The following is a 20,000-nucleotide window of genomic DNA, read 5'->3' on the forward strand; positions in this document are numbered from 1 at the left end:
GAATGCAGAATGCAGAATAGAAAAATATCCCATTCCAGAATGGGCTGCATTCTTGACCATGTTCTAGAATTTTAAGAATGAAATGCTTACCAAACAATGTTTTTAACAGCCCAGAATGTGTTCTTGGTCCAGAATGCATTCCAAGAATACATACCAAACACAACCTATAATTACCAAATCAAAGCTAAGAGTTTTAGCCTTTTAGGTATGTTACATGGCCATAACTGAAAAATATTCCTTTTTCTTTTTTAAACTGATTTTGATTCTCATTAAAAATATATATATATATATATATCAATTTTCCTCTCTTAAAAGGGATGCAAACCTGGTGGATGGTTTAGATATTGTGCGAAGTTCATAACACTCTATTTTTCATACATGATATGCTAAATAAAAAAATCCAAACCTTTGAATAGGAAAACAGTACCACATATTTAATCATGTGATAGATTTAGGGCTCTATTTTAATATGACAAAAACAATTGCCTAGTGCAGTTGATGAATTGTGATGCACACAAAGCCTATAATCATCAAGAGGTTTCGAGTTCGAACCTCCTAGCTGTTATCTACTTCCCCTCACTAGGAGGTTTGTAGTCTCCCTACCTATCAATAATAATAATAAAAAAAAAAAAAAAATCTATGACCTATTTTATGTTGCATAGTTTCCATAGTATTCCAATTGTGTAGACATATTCAAAAAATTTGTGTTTCTTTTACCTTTTTTTTTTTTCCCTTCATTCAAACACTTTATAATATCTTGCTATTTCATATGGATACATAGAAAGCAGGTCGCATATTCACATCGTAAACCCAATCCATACTTTGTTCTATATCATGTGAAATATTGGACTTCCTAATCCTCCCATTCTATGTGCCAATAGGTGACTCCTATAAACTTTGTACCGTTAGATACACCAATTATTTCAATCTGGAATTTAAGTGTTCTAATATGTACATGTGTTACTAATCAAGGAAAATGTGTCTCACTATATGTCAGTTATACGATGACCAAAAAAAAAATATATATTGAAGTCACTACTAGGAGCCTTCTCTATTGGATGAAATAAGCATGTGCCGATGGATGGGGATTGGAGGAGATCTGGAGCGATTATGAGGATTTTCAAACATTACTTTCCAACAATGGTACCAAATTGAAGCCTTGGAGTGCCATTTTTTGTTCATACGCCATTTTTGTCTTAGGCCTACAAATAAATTGGTACTGTTGTTTCATAATTTAACAACCATGACTATGACGAAACAACTACATATTAAGAACCCTAACCCTAACATTGATATTTTAAGTTATTTTAATTAATAATATATTTTTTATTACAACTGATGAGTTGACGTACACAATGTTTGAGTAAACTATAGTTGGGTATGTTTGAGATTTTAAATGTAACCGCAAGCGTACGGATCAGTGTAGCTATGAGTCGAATTCAGGGAGAGCAACCACTTTATTTTTTTTTCTCTTAATAATGCGAAAATAAACCTATTAATGGTTGTGATCTAATTCTAACTACCGTCCTAAACATATGTATCTAAAATAACGTCCTAACCATTCGTCATCTAAGAATTTAAAGACGCAAACCACGCAATTAAAATTAAATAAATAAATAAGTGAAAATAAGTAGCCCACGTAATTAAAAATAAAAAATAAAGAAAAAAAATTCTGAAATAAAAATAAAGTAAAAGAAAGGGGAGAAAGCTAGAGAGAGACTCACAAGTAGGTTTCTCTACTTAGCCCGAGGGATGTATCATAATATGAGTTTCCCTACTTGACCAGAGAGTCACTCTTACAAGGGTTACTCTACTTGGCTTTAGGAAAAGAGAGACAATTAAAATAAAAGCAATAAATTGATGGTTCTATGGCTAGGAGGGGCAAAGCCAACACATACACTAGCCATGAACCTTGGGGGAAAGGGATAGCAATAATGTAACGACTGAAATTAAAATCCTAAATTAAGAAAGAAAGGGTAGTCAGAAGAGGGAATGAGAGAGGGGAGAGAAGACTATTAAGGGAGTCTACTTACTTGAACTTCAACCCTTGAACTTGAAAGCTTGGGTGATTTGAGATACTACCAGTACTAAAAATCAGATCTGGAATAAACTAAATCTGAAATTTCTAGTACTAGAGAAAAATTTTTGAAAAAAAAAAAAATAAACTTGAAAAAAAAAGATGCTCCACGGCTCGTGATCTTGTCACCTAGATCTAAGCCTAGAACTATAACTTTAAAAATTACAACTCAATTGCATAAATATAAACATAAAAGACTGAATAAGAATAAAAGAGTTATTGCATTAATTGACATTAAAAAAACTATTACAAAAGTGATTAAAGCAAAAATAGAGAAGAACTAAAACTAAAGAGTGAGAGAGGGAGAGAAAAGAAGAAAACTAAGCATAAACTAGAAAATAAACTAAGGGGAATAATAAATAGGAGGGGGGAGAGAAGGGGCTTTTATAGGGCTTTTGTCTTGCCTCCTTCCTTCTACAAGTCTTCTTTAAGAAAAGAAAGAAAATAAAATAAAATTAAATCTTGGTAAAAATCCTCATTCTCTGAGATATTGTGTGAGGAAAGAGAGAATTTGTTTCCAAAATTAACAAATTTTATTCATTCCTTACAATATTAACCAATATCTTGCAATCTTGATTAAATCAGAAAGGAATCTCTATATAGCATCTTCAAGATCTTGTGAGGTGGCAAGGAGAGAGAATAATCTTCAGGATTTTGTAGGAGAGAGGATGAGGTACCAATGAGTGGGTCCCACCTTTGGATTGGTTCTTGATTCACTTTAAGCACTTTCTCTTGTAGACTTGGAAACTGAAAAAAAACCAGAAAAATAAAAGTAGTACTATCCAAAGTGGGGCAAAATGTACACTTATATCCCTAAGATTTTACACATTATTGTGTTCATCAAATTCTCCCAGACTTAGACTTTGCTAGTCCTTGAGCAAAACAAAAAGAAAAAGAAATAAAAATAAAAATCCTAACTCACTTTCGTAGGAATCACGGTTGCACTTAGCATGTGCAATAATCCTTTAAACCCCTAGGTCACCCCTAGTGGACGAGTTGTGTCTCGTGAGTGTTTGTAGTGAATATACACACAAAATTCAAATTAACTTAAAAAATTACCATTTAAAGTTTCTAATAACTACAAAACACACACCCTCTTTCAATTAGAGCACATCAACCGAGGAACCCCCACACTTGAACTTTAATACTCCATCTAGATTTAGGAACAATCACACATCTCAAATAGGGACGACCCTTGTATCTTCTAAAGCACGACCAATCCTAAGGCAAACCATATTGTAAGGTAGGGACCATGAACTAGGGTTTTGGAGCGTTAACCAATCATAAACAACAAGGCATAATGGTATCTTTTTTTTTTTTTTTAAGTAGAGAACTCATTCTACTCCACTACATTTGGCCTGAATAACATGGTGGAGCAAACACCAGAAACCCAAGTTACTAAGTAGCTTCGCTTTATGCATATGTCAACAAAAACAGTGATTCTAAGTTCTTTTCAGAAGTGTTCATTCCTAAGAGGTTCGATCAAAACACCCCGCTTCATAAGGCGTAGTATTCTGTCTAGCTCCTAGAAATTCTATACTTACTTTCTACTTTTTGACCAATTTTCACTTTCTTTGCATATCTATATCATATATTTTTATACCATGCCAAGAATATTGTGTCAACTCCTAACCTAAGAACAAGGACACCAACTAACAAATGGTCCTCAACCTTAAGACAAGTATCTCTAAATCATTTAAGTGAAGTCCCACTTCAAGACATATATTCATTACCATCCTCCCAATAGGGATTATAGTACCAAGATGGGTCCTAGATCTCAATTTTTTTTTAGGGTGTGTATAAAGCACCAGAAAACTTTTAAAAGTAACCTCAAGTTCCCTCCCCCATACTTAAATTGTGTAATGTCCCCAATGCAGAAAAAAGAAAAAAAAATGATAAGACAATAGAACAAGAAGGACAAAGGAGAGGAAATTATCAAATAGAATCAAATATCATCATAAAGAGGCTCATGGAGAATCATGGCCTCTGCATCATGCATTGAAGGCAACTCAAGAAATGGCTTCAAATAGTGCCCATTAACTTTAAAATTTTTTCCAGTGGATGGATTCATAACCTCTATCGCACCATGGGGGAATACTGTTTGCACAAGTTAAGGACCTTCCCACCGAGAATAAAGTTTTCCTAGAAAGATATGCAATCTAGAATTGTACAACAAAACTTTATCACCAGGCATAAAAAATTTCCTAACAAGGTACCTATCATGAAAAGCTTTAGTCTTTTTCTTGAAAATTTTTGCACTATCATAGGCATCATTTTGCAATTCATCCAACTCAGATAGTTGGAGATCTCTATGAGCTCCTGCGGTAAATAAATCAAAATTAAATTTCTTAATCGCCCAAAAGGCACGATGTTCTAACTCAACAGGAAGGTGGCAGGCTTTCCCGTATACCAAACGGTATGGGGATTGACCAAGTATGGTCTTGTAAGCAGTCCTATATGCCCACAAAACATCCAACAGACGGTTAGACCAATTCTTTCGATTTGGGTTAACTGTCTTCTCTAGAATTTGCTTGATCTATTTATTGGACACTTCTACCTGACCACTGGTTTGGGGGTGGTATGGGGTAGCTAACTTGTGGGTAATCCCATACTTTTTCACTAAGGCCTCAAAAGGCTTATTACAAAAGTGCTTTCCCCTATCACTAATGATAGCTCTAGGGGTACCAAATCGGGAAAAAAATATTTTCTATTAAGAATTGAATACTTTATGGTCATTGGTCATACAAGCACGAGCCTCAATCCATTTGGACACATAGTCCACAGCCAACAAAAAATATTCATATCCACATGACTTAGGGAAAAGGGCTCATAAAATCTATTCCCTAAACATCAAAAACCTCAACCACGAGGATTGGGTTGAGAGGCATCATATTCCTTCTACTGATTTTTCTTAAAGATTGACAAGAAGGACAAACCTTACAATAAGCAAAGGCGTCTTTGAAGAGACTGGGCCAATAAAATCCACATTGTAATACCTTGGCTGCAGTCTTAGTAGGCCCAAAATGGCCGCCACAAGCCTGATCATGGCAAAAGGAAAGAATAGAATGGTGCTCATGATCAGGGATACATCTTCGGATAATTTGGTCGGGGCATGATTTAAAAAAGTAAGGATCATTCCAAAAGAAATACTTAACCTGTGAGTGAGAACGGTACTTATCTTAGGAAGACCAATGATCCAGAGTCTTGTTTGTAACTAAAAAATTTACTATATCTGCAAACCAAGGTTCACTAGATGCTGTAAAGAGTTGCTCATCAGGAAAATACTCGTTAATTGGAATATTCACAGTCAAAGAATTGGGTAACTGGGATAAATGGTCTGCAACCAAATTTTCACTGCCTTTCTTATCCTTAATTTCTAAGTCAAATTCCTGGAAAAGTAAACCCATCTGATAAGACGTGCTTTGGCATCCTTTTTCTGAATAAGGTATCTGATAGCTGCATGATCAGTGTAAATAATTACATAAGAACCTATCAGATATGCACGAAACTTTTCTAATGCAAATATAATAGCTAAAAATTCTTTTTCAGTTGTGGTGTAGTTCAGCTGTGCATCATTGAGAGTTCTACTGGCATAATAGATAACACGAGGAAGTTTATCAACTCTCTGCCCTAAGACTGCCCCTATAGTAAAATCAGATTCATCACACATTAATTCAAATGGCTCTGTCCATAAGGGAGCTTGAATAATGGGGGTTGTAGTCAACACCTTCTTTAATTGCTCAAGGCACATGAGGCATTCACTAGAAAATTCGAAGGGTTGTTCTTTAGCCAAAATATTGGTGAGAGGTCTAATCATGTGACTGAAGTTCTTGATGAACCGACGATAGAACCCTGCATGACCTAAGAAGGAACGAATGTCCTTAACTGACTTGGGAGGTGGTAAATTAGAAAGTAAGTCCACCTTAGCTTATCGACCTTGATCCCTTCTTTGGAAATGGCATGACCCAACATTATACCTTGTGTGACCATGAAATGACATTTCTTCCAATTGAGGACTAATTAGTCGCTTTGCATCGTTTGAGTACTAAAGAAAGATGATGCAAACAATTAGAAAATGAGGAGCCATGAATAGAAAAATCATCCATAAATACTTCTAAAAAATGCTCCACCATATTAGAGAAAATGTTCATCGTGCATCTTTGGAACATGGCAGGGGCATTACAAAGCCCAAAAGGCATACGCCGATAAGCAAATGTTCCATAAGTGCATGTAAAGGTGGTCTTGTGTTGATCATCTAAGGCAATGGAAATCGGGTTATAGCCGGAATAACCATCAAGGAAACAATAATACTCATGTCCGACTAATCGTTCTAACATTTGATCAATGAAAGGCAAAGGAAAGTGGTCTTTTCAAGTTGTCGTATTTAACTTCCTGTAGTCAATGCACACACGCCATCCTGTTTGGACACGGGTAGGGATCAACTCATTTTCAGTATTTTAGACTACTGTGACACCTGACTTCTTTGGCACCACGTTCACTAGACTTACCCATTCGTTATCAAAAATAGGGTAGATGATACCATGATCCAAGCACTTTAGGATCTCTTTCTTGATAGCTTCTTGCATCATAGGATTAACCCTTCTTTGTGGTTCTCTATAAGGTTTTGAATCCTCTATGAGGTGAATATGATGTTGAACGATTGAGGGGCAAATTCCTATAATGTCTGCCATGGTCCAACCTAAGGCTTCCTTGTTTTCTTTTAAAACTTTGATTAACTCTTCCTCTTAACTTGAAGTTAAATCTGAGACGATAATAACTGGTAGAGTTTGATCTTCTCTTAAGAAGGCATACCTTAAGTTAGAGGGTAACTCTTTCAAATCAAGCTTAGGGGGCTCAACAATTGAGGGTTTAAGAAGATAATTTGATAGAGGACCAATGGGCTCCATGGGTGTATGAAGGCTCCAAACATCAGAAAATTTTCAGTATCATCCTCTAATTCTTTTATACACTTTTGGAATTCTGAATCAAAATCAATGTCAAAAGTTTTAACAATATCATCAGAAAAATTCTCAAGCATATTGACCTCTTCATCAATATCATCAGAAGAAATTATGGATTGCTTGCTCAACCTATACATGTTGAACTCCATAGTGTGATTACCAAAAGATATCCTTAGTAGACCATTCCGACAATTGATTAATGCATTGCTGGTAGCCAGAAATGATCTTCCAAGAATGATAAGGATCTTATCCCTAGTGGTGAAGGGTTTGGTGTCCAAAACAATAAAATCGACTAGAAAAACAAATTCTCCTACCTTAAGTAGGACATCTTCGACCATCCCTTTCAGAATCTTGACAGAACGATCAGCCAACTGGAGAGTTGTCCCTGTAGCTTTTAAATCTCCTAATCCAAGTTGTTGATAAACATGATAAGTTAGAAGGTTCACACTTGCACCAAGGTCAAGTAAGGCATGATCAATACGAGTGTTGCCAATGACACAAGAGATAGTGGGACACCCAGGATCCTTATACTTGGCTACTATAAGTTATGTGATCAATGAACTGATATTAGTTGCCAAAAACACCTTTTTGAGCACACTTGTGGCATGCTTGTGAGTGCATAAGTCTTTGAGAACTTTGGCATAGGCTGGAATTTGAGTTATGACATCCAAAAGAGGGATGTTTACCTCTACCTTCCTGAAGACTTCTAAAAATTTTTCCATTGAAGTTGTCTTCTTCTTATTCATCAAATGGTTAGGATAGGGGACAGGAGGAACATAAACACTATTAGAAGTTCTCTCATTAATAGAATCATTTTTTATGGCTTCCACCAAATCATCCTTAATCTCTTCAGGTCCAACTGACGAACCTGGAATGGGAGGCACAGTAGTAACCTTGATAGTCGGAGTGTCAACAGAAATGTCAGATGGTGAAGAATGAGTGGTACCATTCCATAGATACTCTCGGTCATTCCGTAGGGCATATACTGTAATACACTGGTTAGAGGACCCTTGGTGTTGTTGACTTTGTACAACATTAAGTTGAGGAGCAGGTAGCCCTTGTGGAATCAGCACTTGATGTTTAGGATTCGACTCTGGCTGACTAGGCGATTTTTCTTTCTCCTTCTCATGCATGATTGTAACAAGTTGGGTGAGTTACCTTTTCACATTATTGTGGCTTGTCATGAGAAGGGCCAAGCTTTTCTCTTGCTCACTAATTCTTACCGCCTCTCCAGTGGATGTCAACCCCGGGGGTTGTTGATAAGGTGCTTGGAGAGGGGGCCTAGCAAAATTTGACTGAAGACCTAGATTAGGCCGAGGGAAAGAATTAGGTAGTGGTGCAAAATTGGGCCTCTGGGGACTAGGGTGCCCTTGGTTGTGAAAGTTGGATGGACCTCCTTGATTCCCTTAGCTTCATAAAAAATTAGGGTGATTTCTCCACCCTAGATTGTAAGTGTTGCTAAACGGGTTGTTCGGGTAAAGAGCATTAACATTTTCATTACCCCCCAGAACTGTTAGGGCATTCTTCCATTACATGTCCAGGGGAGTGACACTAATTGCACATAGAGATCTGATTTTGGACTTGGTGGACTGGAGCATGTGCTTTAGGGACAAGGGCTTTTATTCTTTTAATGAGGCTATCTAAATGGGCATCCTTGGCTACTATCCCATCGACATAGTATCATTTACCTCCTATAGTTCTCTCACTTTCCTAAGTAGACTCTCATTCTCTTGTCTTTTAAGCTAGGTCAACCAAAAAGTTTCAAGCTTCGTTTTCGTCCGCATAAGCTGTGAAGCCTATAGGACACATAGACTCTAACATTTGCTTAGTATAGTAGTCTATCCCTTCATAAATGATTTGGCAAAGATGCCATTTGTCAATCCCATGATGGTGTCCACTCTTGGAGAAGGTCTTGGAACCTTTCCATAAGTCTAGAAAATGACTCTTGAGGTTTTTGTCAGAATTGCATGATCTCGCTCTTAAGTTTGTTTGTTTTATGCAAGGGAAATTTTTTTCTTAAGAACGCTACTGTAAACTGATCCCATGTGGTAATGGAATTAGTTGGCAGCCCATATAACCATCTTTTTGCTCCATCCTTGAGTGAAAAGGTAATGCATTTAAGTTTAACAGTATCATCACTGAGCTGTTGTATATTAATGAGGACACAAACCTCCTCAAATTCTCTCATGAACAAATAAGCATCTTCGGAAGATAGCCCATGGAAGTGGGGTAACATAGTGATGAATTGAGTTTTAAGCTCATAATTATTCCCTGTGGCAGCTGGTAATCTAATGCAAGAAGGTTGGGCTGCCCTGGCTGGGTAGAATCTATCCTTTAAAGTAAGTTTAGGTTGTTCTGTCATTCTAAAAATAGGTACTCTTACTAAACGATTGGTAAAATCACGGGATCACACACTCATGCAACAGAAAACTACCCACAACTAGAGTAAGACAAGCACAAAAGAATGGAAAGAAAAACTCTTTTTTTTTTCTTATTTGATTTTTTTTGGCTTTTTGGGAGTTTACCGGCAAGGTTCCGGGGTTGCTCAGGTCAATTCCTGAGGTACTACTACAGGGCGAAACCTGTCTTTATTATACTGTGAGGCATGACGACCTCCACTGATACAACTATTATTGCAAGTTGATCTTTTCAGGAATTCAATAAAAGAAAAAATAAATAAATAAACAAAACAAAGCAAATAAAACACTCCGATTTACCAAAAGAAAGCAAAGAATAACATGGAACTATCTCCCTGGTAATGGCGCTAAAAACTTGTTTGAGATTTTAAATGTAACCGCAAGCGTACGGATCAGTATAGCTACGGGTCGAACTCAGGGAGAGTAGCTACTTTATTTTTTTTCTTTTAATAATGCAAAAGTGAACCTATTAATGGTTGTGATCTAATTCTAACTACCGTCCTAAATATATGTATCTAAAATAACGTCCTAACCATTCGTCATCTAAAAATTTAAAGACGCAAACCACGCAATTAAAATTAAATAAATAAATAAGTGAAAATAAACAGCCCACGCAATTAAAAATAAAAAATAAAGGAAAAAAATGTTGAAATAAAAATAAAGTAAAAGAAAGGGGGAGAAAGCTAGAGAAAGACTCAGAAGTAAGTTTCTCTATTTAGCCCGAGGGATGCATCATAATATGAGCTTCCCTACTTGACCTGAGAATCACTCTTACAAGGGTTACTCTACTTGGCTTTAGGGAAAAGGAGACAATTAAAATAAAATCAATAAATTGATGGTTCTATGGCTAAGGTGGCAAAGCCAACACATACATTAGTCATGAACCTTAGGGGAAAGGGATAGCAATAATGTAACGACTGAAATTAAAATCCTAAATTAAGAAAAAAAGGGTAGTCAGAAGAGGGAATGAGAGGGGAGAGAAGACTATTGAGGGAGCCTACTTACTTGAACTTCAACCCTTGAACTTGAAAGCTTGGGTGATTTGAGATACTACCAGTACTAAAACCAGATCTGGAATAAACTAAATCTGAAATTTCTAGTACTAGAGAAAAAAAATCTTGAAAAAAGAAATAAACTTGAAAAAAAAAATGCTCCACGGCTCGTGATCTTGTCACCTAGATCTAAGCCTAAAACTATAATTTAAAAATTACAACTCAATTGCATAAATCATAAACATAAAAGGCTGAATAAGAATAAAAGAGTGATTGCATTAATTGACATAAAAAAAACTATTACAAAAGTGATTAAAGCAAAAGTAGAGAAGAACTAAAACTAAAGAGAGAGAGAGGGAGAGAGAGAAGAAAACTAAGCATAAACTAGAAAATAAACTAAGGGGAATAATAAATAGGAGGGGGGAGAAGGAGTTTTTATAGGGCTTTTGTCTTGCCTCCTTCATTCTACAAGTCTTCTTTAAGAAAAGAAAGAAAATAAAATTAAATTAAATCTTAATAAAAATCCTCATTCTCTGAGATATTGTGTGAAGAAAGAGAAAATCTGTTTCCAAAATTAACAAATTCTATTCATTCCTTGCAATATTAACTAATATCTTGCAATCTTGATTAAATCAGAAAAGAATCTCTACATAGCATCTTAAAGATCTTGTGAGGTGGCAAGGAGAGAGAATAATCTTCAGGATTTTGTAGGAAAGAGTATGAGGTACCAATGAGTGGGTCCCACCTTTGGATTGGTTCTTGATTCACTTTAAGTACTTTATCTTGTAGACTTGAAAATTGAAAAAAAAAAACAAGAAAAATAAAAATAGTACTATCCAAAGTGGGGTAAAATATACACTTATATCCATAAGATTTCACATATTATTGTGCTCATCAGGGTACCTCATGTTTTGAAATATATTTAGGGTATCTTACTTATAAATTTCCGTTGATCCTCTGAAGCAAGGTTTAAAACTTAGGGTTGATCTCAACTTAGGATTGCTATCAGGCAGAATTACCCTCTTTTTTTTTTTTAATTTTAATTTATTTATCTTTCATTTTTTCTAATTTTATTTTATTTTATTTTTATCATTTTACCCTTATATATCACCGGTGAATTGCGATCAATCTCGAAGATACGAATCCGAGTCAGACGATCCTGACCGATTCACCGATTTTTAAAATATGCTCCAGTGATTATCCAACACCAGAGAACCTGCTGGAATCCGGTGACTCCTCTGCATTCTTTGCATCTCTCCTCCTCCCCATACTCTGCATCTCTTTCTCCCTCATTTCTCTGCATCTCCCACCTCCTCTCTCTCTCTCTCTCTCTCTCTCTCTCTCTCTCTCACCCAATATCGGTGGCAGCAAATTTCATCCTTGGCCTTCAAAGGCTTGAGGAGTATGAAGACAGAACAGAGCACCGATGCCAACGCAACACCCAGACGATGAGAGAGAGAGAGAGAGAGAGAGGACCAGGGAGAGGTAATGAGGCGGATACCCATCTGAGTCTTGGCTGGCTAAGAGACCCATCAACAATATATCAATGAAAAGTGGAGCAGTAAAGAAAATAAATGATGCGACCCGTATTGTACAAGGCAGGGGCGGAGTAGAGGCACAGAGTGTGTGTGTGTGAGAGAGAGAGAGAGAGATGTCAGTCACTCTGAAGGGCGAAGTTAGAAATATAAAAAATGAGATACCTCAAACATATAAAAAAAAAAAAAAAAAAGCATATCAGGTGCACAAGGCTTGCAAATGAAAAGGACCAAGGGTGAGAATTATAAAATCTTACCATGAGAATGTTGAGAGGTTGTTTCTACTTTCTAGCTTGATCATCAAGTCGCAACATTCGTACCTTTATCATTGGGTCAAACTATAATTCGACTCTTAATCCTTTTCAACACAAGACGGTACAGTGAGCCTCCCTTGGCTGAGATTACCGAGCACTCACCCCAAGGGGCTTCCTAACCATAGAATGCTCACTGCACTCCATCCTGTGCTGGAGAAGATTTGGATGTCTATAATTCTCTTTCCCCTCCCTTGGATTTAAATCTTTTTCAGCGCAAGAGAGAGCTCAAAGCACATCCAACTTGTTAAAACACCAGAGTCCTCCTCACCCTATGGTGGTACGAAAGCTTGTAGAGTCACGTCTGGTCCAAACTTGACAAAATACCATTGTTCACTTGGATGCAGACCCACCTGCTCACCCTTTTTATTTTTTACTTTATTTTTAGTGGTTCACTCTTTTTCAGACATTGGTGAGTAGTGAAACTCACCGTAACTTGGCTCTATCCCATGAAACATGCATGTTTGTCGGTAGGGGGACAGATCCAAGGGTTGTTCATTTACCAATCCCAACCCTAACCTAACCTAACCCGTTAAGGAATAAAGGATCATGCCAATTTCCAAACCCTAATCAAAAGGGACCAAGCAAGACGCGGCAATGAGTGAGCCTCAATTTTTGACTGGCCCCATGCATTACCTTCCATTCATATTCCTAATGGTTTGTGGCCTTTGCTCATCCTTGAAAGTAGTACCTTATTGTGGTCCTCTTCACTACTGTACTGAAGGCAACGTATCCTTAGCATCGACATTAATACAGTATGAATTCAATTTTCACTTCAAAATTTGGTACCAAGTTGAGCTGTAGTTACTGAGCACGGCAAGGTGGTCCATTGTTCACCCCATTACCCAAATTCCATTATCTTTGCATCCCTTATATATTCATTCACCTCTCCCTAGAAATAGCCCTTCTTTGTACTCTATCAAAGACTGGATTTGATCTGATAGATTGGGGATGCTAGAGGTTGAAAAGTGGCATTTCTGGTAAAACTGTAGTTGTTCATTTTCATGCTTGGGTTTGAGGCATTTAGACTTGCAACTACAGCTTCTCTTCAAAACATCTACCAAGGAATGATAAGTGATGTCCATAATTCATAATAATGAGAAAAAGGAACTCTCAAAGGCATGTTTAAATGGCTTCTATCTAAGGGTCGTTTGGTTATTCTATTTATCAAATAGATAGGTTATGCTATCATGGTTTAGATTTTTAATTTTTATGGTTTTTCTTAATCGTATGGCTCACCATGTATTAAATTTATTTTTCCTTATATTATTCATGATTCAAATATAAAATCTCTGAGGGGCGTAGGTTACCCGGTGGTTCAAAATACTTTTCTCTTTGAAAATAGTAGACTTCTCAAACCCTTTCTAAAGCTTACTATTTTTGAACTTTTTTCCTTTCGTGGATAGAGACTATATATATATATATATATACTATATGAAACCATGGATAAATATCTAATCAATTAAATGATACTGTTGAGCATCAGGTAGTGAACAAATTGGTAGCTGAAGAGATTCTTACTTCACCATGCTTGAAGAAAAACTAGATCTTTTATGGGGGAATGGTTTTTTTGTAGGGTGGGGGGAGAACATGCTCCTACGCTCAAACACATGAAAAAGGGGAAAAGAAAAATGATCACCCAACCGTATAAAATATGATAATGACCCATCTGATACATCAAACCCCATAAAATATGATAATGACCTCACCTAATACAATCGTATATGCTCCCATTGGCCTTTGTATGCATAAAAACCATGTTCCCTCTTAAGAAACATTTTCCCATCTTTTATATAATTAAAAGATCACATTATAACTATTTGACATTTGGAAGGAGGAAGCTTTCCCCTTGTATATGATTACAAATCAGACTCTGGCATCAAATTAAGATATCTCTCACTTTCACTCTCACTCTCATTCACTCAGTGTGTGTGTGTGACCCACTGTGGCAGGTCAAGTTGAACAAGTGGAGTCGGTTCAAGTTTTACATGATTGCTGTCCCGATGCAGGAAATTTTGTACACCACACCTGCTGGTAACTATTCAGAGCCCAAACCAAATCATGCAAATGCAAGCCATTTTCTATTGAACTGTGAAAAGGTTTGCCAACACAACAAAAGTGTCAGCTTTCCTAGTGGGCCCTCCATTACAGTAGATCAGATAGTAGAATCTATAAGCTTCCCCATCCACACAACCACATAGTAGAATCTGTTAAACTTCCTCATAACTTACAAAATGAAACCAAATTGACACCAAATTGACAAGCCTCAATTCATAGCCTCAATAAGATAAACCCCTAAGGAACAGCAACATCTCTTTTAACTTTCTCACTCTTTTCCCCCCACCTTCCCTTCCATATCCTAGCTTACTCCCAAGTTAGACATGCATGCATCTTGAGAGTCAAATGTCCACTAGAGAGAGAGAGAGAGAGAGAGAGAGAGAGATTGTTTGCCTTGTTGTCTCAATATGGGAATGGAGAATAAACTAAAAATATAACTTGAACAGTAATCAAATAAGTGAGTCGAATTTGGGATTAAAAAGTGTGCCCTCTTGTAGCAAAGTCTAATTGGTCTACTTCCCAGCTTTGTCTGGGTACAACCTTGTCATGAAGTGGTGCATACTCCTGCAAATATCAATCAAAAGCATCAACAAATCATTCCCAGCTGCCACTTCCTGCAACTTTTCTTCTTGACAGAATCCAATAATTTAACAACCAACCCTAATAAAATTAATTATATATATTGTTTGTTTGTCACACAATGAAATAAAAATATTTTATTCTAAAAGAATAGAAGGAATGTCTTCATCTTACTTCCATTTTCCTGATCAGCTCTTCTGCTGTATCTGCTGAGACTACAATATGTCTTGCTGTCTCCTCTATGAAACCTTCCTCCACTCCTTTGTCAAAAAGTTCAAGTAAGCTGTTATAATATCCATCAACATTCAACAAGCCAACCTGTCTCAAATTTCAAAGCAGGAGAAAGAGAGAATGAGAACCCAATTGCTAAATTCATTGTAAGAAACAAAAAGAGGAAGTAAGCTTGGACTAAGGGGCACCAATCTTACAGGCTTCTCATGAATTCCTAGTTGAGACCATGTTATAATCTCCAATAGTTCTTCCATGGTACCATAACCACCTAAAACAGGTTTAAGATTTGGGAATTTAGAAAGGATATATAAGCCTGCAACACTGTCCATGAAGATTGTGGAAGTTAGTGAATTATTGAGTTTGGGCAAACCAGGAAGAGCAATGAAAGCATCGGCATGTTTAGCCATTTCTGCTTTCCTTTCATGCATGTTAGAAACTGCTTTCACTTCTCCAATGGTTACTCCTGATATCTACAGATGTGTTTTGAGTTTCATCAGTTCATACAGAAGAATCAGAGTTACTAAATTAAGAAGTATACAAAAATGAAGAGAAAGCATTACCTCATGAGGCATAAGAGCTCTTGGAATAATTCTGTATAAAAAACAAGTTATTCATTTTATGGGAACATCCAATTCTCTATTAAAAGGAATGAGGAACCAAAGACATGAAAATCAAGCCAGCAATGTGAAAGTAATACCCAAGAACATGACAACCACCATTAAAAACAGCCTGAGAAATTAAACCCATAAGACCTACACTTCCTCCACCATAAATCAAATTAATCTTCCTTTGAACCTGAAGATAGAAACAAGATCAGTTTAAAGATAAATTATAAGTGGAACTGAGAGTTTTATTCAATTCTATACCGTTAAATTTTGTTATTACCAGTTGTTTGCCAAGTTCAAGAGCTGCATCACTGAAGGTAGATTTGTATCCAGCTCTACTCCCACAATAGACACAAATCCTCTTGAATTTGCATATTTTCTCACTTAGTACAGATGTCTCTTCAGCACCCCCCATCCTTCCTGGAAGGTGAGAAAGCACATAAGAGAAAGGAAGTGATCACCACAAGAAGGGAACAGTAAAAGCAAAAGATAAAGGATAATGTGGTATAACCCGACATCCTTGCCTTTGAATGGCTGCCCTTTATCACAAACAGCTCCTTTTGTCTGCTTAAACAACAAGTACTTGGTGTTGGAGAAGAGCCAAACAAGAAACCATCTCCTCTTCTTTTATAATTTTATGCCCTCAGTTGCCCACCAAATGGGACTCCTTTTCTTCCCAATCTCCTTGTGTTGGAGAAGAGCCAAACAAGAGTCTTTTCCATTTCCCCTTTTATAATCTTAACCCACCAACCAATTGTCTCTCTCTCTCTAATATCTCTTAAGTTTTACTATCATGAATTTCAGAGGAGACCCACTCCTATTTACCTATTGTCCATCATTTGTTCCTTTTATAATCTAAACCCACCCACCTATTCTCTCTCTCTCTCTAATATCTCTTAAGGTTTACTATCATGAATTTCAGAGGAGACCCACTCCTACTTACCTATTGTCCACCATTTGTGCCTCATTCAATCAATTGTTTGCATTTTATCACTGAAATCATAGACCTTCAATTTTGAAAGTCATTCTTATGATCTATATCAAGATTTTTAAGGTTTTCACAGCCCTTGAGGTTCTGAGGATCCAGATTGATGACAGACTCTACCAACACATTGACCATGCTTTCATTTATTGTTAGTATCTTATAAATTCTCTAAGCTAAGGACAGAAATCGGCAGGATCAGGATTTTATTTTTGTTTGGGGGGGGGGGGTGGGGTTCACTCAAGAGAAACGCAAAAGCTGCAACCAAGTTAGGATTAGCCAAGGTAAAAAAAGAGCCTAGATGAAAATTCTTCTTTAGGACAATAGGATCTAGGGGGAATTAGAAGTTAGAAATCACTTAATGAAACATCATCATCAAATGTGACCAAGGGTGAGAAGGTGAGGCACTGTAATGAGTCATGGGTCAGATTCATGATCATTGTCCTTTCATACACTAAAACAAACAAAAGAGTACTAGTTACATTAATTTTTAAAGGGTATATGTAATTCTCATTTGGAAAGAAAAGTAGATCACAGGTTCTATTTAATTGCTCTAGTTGCTGCAATTTAATGACTATTTATTACGAGTGTCTGTCTTAAATAAACCTGGAGGCCTACCTCACATTGTGTGACAAAGTATGCTTGGTTTGAGAAGGAAACTGGAAGAGTGGGTTGAGATTTGACATTGTTAAGCTTTCAAGCAATATGGCCCATATCTATTAGTTAAAGCACTCCTTTTATAAGGTCAATTTTTAGATTCTTTTGTGTTTGTCGGTTCCTTCACTTGCACGAGTCTTTCAACCCTCTCAAGTTCCTCATACAAGATATATACTCTTAGATCTGGGCGTATTTTCACAGCTCGTCCCATGTGTCTGGTGTGGACAATACAAGTAGACAAGGCTCTTACAAACACTAGGATGGCCTAGTGGTGGTTGTTTCGGCTTGTGGAGCCGGCAACCAGGGGAGGAGGCCATGGGATCGAACCCTGTCGTACGCATTGTGTGTGTGTGTGTGTGTGTTTTCTTATTTATTTTGTACCCACCTGTGGGTTGCCCAGATAGTTAGGGCGAACTGGGGATTGTGTGGATTAGGCACACGGTCTCGGGTTCGATTCTCCATCTGTGCATCTGTGATTTAAGTGGAGATCATGGTGGTGGGTTGCTATCCTAGTCTCCCCGAGGATTAGTCGAGGTGCGAATAAGCTAGCTCGGACACCTTGGTTAACAAAAAAAAAAAAAAAAGTAGATACGGCTCTTATCCTAAAAAAAAAAAAAAAAAAAAAAAAAAAAAAAAAAAAAAAAAAAAGCTTTGGCATTAAGAACATATGAACATAAACTAATCTCTCCCAAAGAGGAACATATGAACATAAACTAATCTGAGAGAAAGCTGATTACACCTAAAACTATTGCCTTACTAGTTTTAATGAGTCCTAGTCGATGCTCACTAGTTAACAAGTGTTTAGTTGTATCTTTTTTATTTATTTTTGCTAATGATGGATATCCAAGCCTTCAACCTGACTAGTCTCATGGGCTCATATTTACCCCACAACCATATAGACTGGGTCATACTGGTGTTGAATGAAAACCATTCAACTTTCACCGAAAAGCAGTGAAGAATAGTAAACACCCCCATATGAGTAGCCTCGAGGAGATAAAAGGAGTAGAACTCAAAATCACATGTTTCCTCAGGCAAAGGTCCCTTGTCAACTTGGCTACCTTCTTGGGGTTTCCATTTGTATCTAATTATACTACGGTGGATTTCCAACAAATATTGATGTGTGACAATGTTAATGCTGATTGATCCAAGCTTACAATCTATCTAGGTAACTTGCTCCTATGCTAGTAGATAGTGCATGTGCCCCCATAGGTCATGGGTTCAATTCTCCTATCTTCAGTTTATATGTACTTTAATCCTTAAGGCATCCCCTCCTACTCCCCCATCCTTTCCTATATCTTTTTTTTTTTTGGTAGAAATCCTTTCTTATATCTCTAGTAGTTAGTAGTCAAAGTTCCATGTGCCACTATAATGGAGGATGTCAATAATCCTATCAATAATATTTTTGTGTAAGCAGCTATGAAGAAGGTATTTTTACCAACAGATTGCAATTTTCTCACTATGAGTAGAGTCTTCAAGTCAAGAGTAATGGCATGCACAATGACACCTAAAAGTGAGAATCTACATATTCCATATCACTATAAACAAGATAGCAATATGGAATATGAATGATTGTATCTCTATTGTGATTAAATTATAACCATGATTTGATATGAGTTACTGAATTCTTTACAAAAGAAAATTTCACTTTTGCTTTGTGTAGATGATCCTAAGCCAATATAAAGGAGGTGGGTTGATTCATTAAGTGATCAGTGAACACTTTAGCCAAACCTATCAACATTAATCTTAGAAATCATTATTTTGTAATTTTAAGTCTAGAGTGTCCCTTGGTATGAAATCAGAATTCATGTAGATGGCGGTAAATAGATGAAATAATTAAACATTATGGGGTGGATAAGAGCAAATTGCAACCTAACCCTCTTAATAATCGGATCTTAGATATCCAGGAAAAATGTGAGGGTGAAATCATAAATATATTTCCAAATAAATTACATTTTTCATAAATTTTTCCAAATTAGTTCAATTATCTTATTACCAAACAGCCCAATTACTGTTTGGGTTTACAAAATTACCCAAAACGGTAATTTCACTCAACTGAAAATTAATTTGCCATTTTTATCCTCGGAAGGATGTAAATGGATAGTCAAAAATTCATGTCCATTTTGTATTTCTATTATCCTTATTCAAAGATTTCCGAAAACTATCCAAATCGGTTAAGAAAACTAATCAGATGTGGATGCAGATAATGCTACATCTGATTTGTTTACATCTCCACCGTCATGTGAGGTAGGAATCTATGTGGTTCCATTGCTTAGCGCACTGGTAGCAGCATCAGCTAAGTTGAAGCTGGCACCAGGAGGTCTACTTCCAGGAAATCACTAAAATGTATTTTCTCTTAATCTTCAATCTGAAAATCTAATTCAACTGTGTTATCCAAAGCCCACAAAATGAAACATCAAACCCATAATGTCTCCTAAATTATCCATCCATCACACCTCAGTAAGTCTAACGTCAATAGTTAATCTGAATTGGGTAAACTTAGAACCCTATATGATTCATAGCCATTAAGTATCTTTCTTTTCTTCCCTTTCTAATAAACCAACAAAGTATAACTGATACATTAACAGAGGTCTTATC

At 36.6% G+C, this 20,000-nt stretch overlaps 1 protein-coding gene across 1 annotated transcript; it reads right to left on the reverse strand.

Annotated features, from left to right (window-relative positions):
• Positions 1 to 14,354: 14,354 nt before the first annotated feature.
• Positions 14,355 to 16,480, reverse strand: LOC122088776 (cytokinin riboside 5'-monophosphate phosphoribohydrolase LOG1-like). Its single transcript, XM_042658105.1, has 8 exons — positions 16,291 to 16,480; positions 16,047 to 16,186; positions 15,859 to 15,956; positions 15,722 to 15,752; positions 15,532 to 15,631; positions 15,359 to 15,429; positions 15,105 to 15,248; positions 14,355 to 14,915 (listed from the first exon to the last, which is right to left on the reverse strand). Exons 2-8 carry the CDS (start codon positions 16,179 to 16,181, stop codon positions 14,826 to 14,828), a joined length of 669 nt encoding a protein of 222 aa, XP_042514039.1. The 5' UTR covers positions 16,182 to 16,186; positions 16,291 to 16,480; the 3' UTR covers positions 14,355 to 14,825.
• Positions 16,481 to 20,000: the final 3,520 nt, after the last annotated feature.

Source organism: Macadamia integrifolia, chromosome 9 (genome assembly GCF_013358625.1).
Source record: "Macadamia integrifolia cultivar HAES 741 chromosome 9, SCU_Mint_v3, whole genome shotgun sequence".
In the NCBI taxonomy this organism is placed as follows: domain Eukaryota; kingdom Viridiplantae; phylum Streptophyta; class Magnoliopsida; order Proteales; family Proteaceae; genus Macadamia; species Macadamia integrifolia.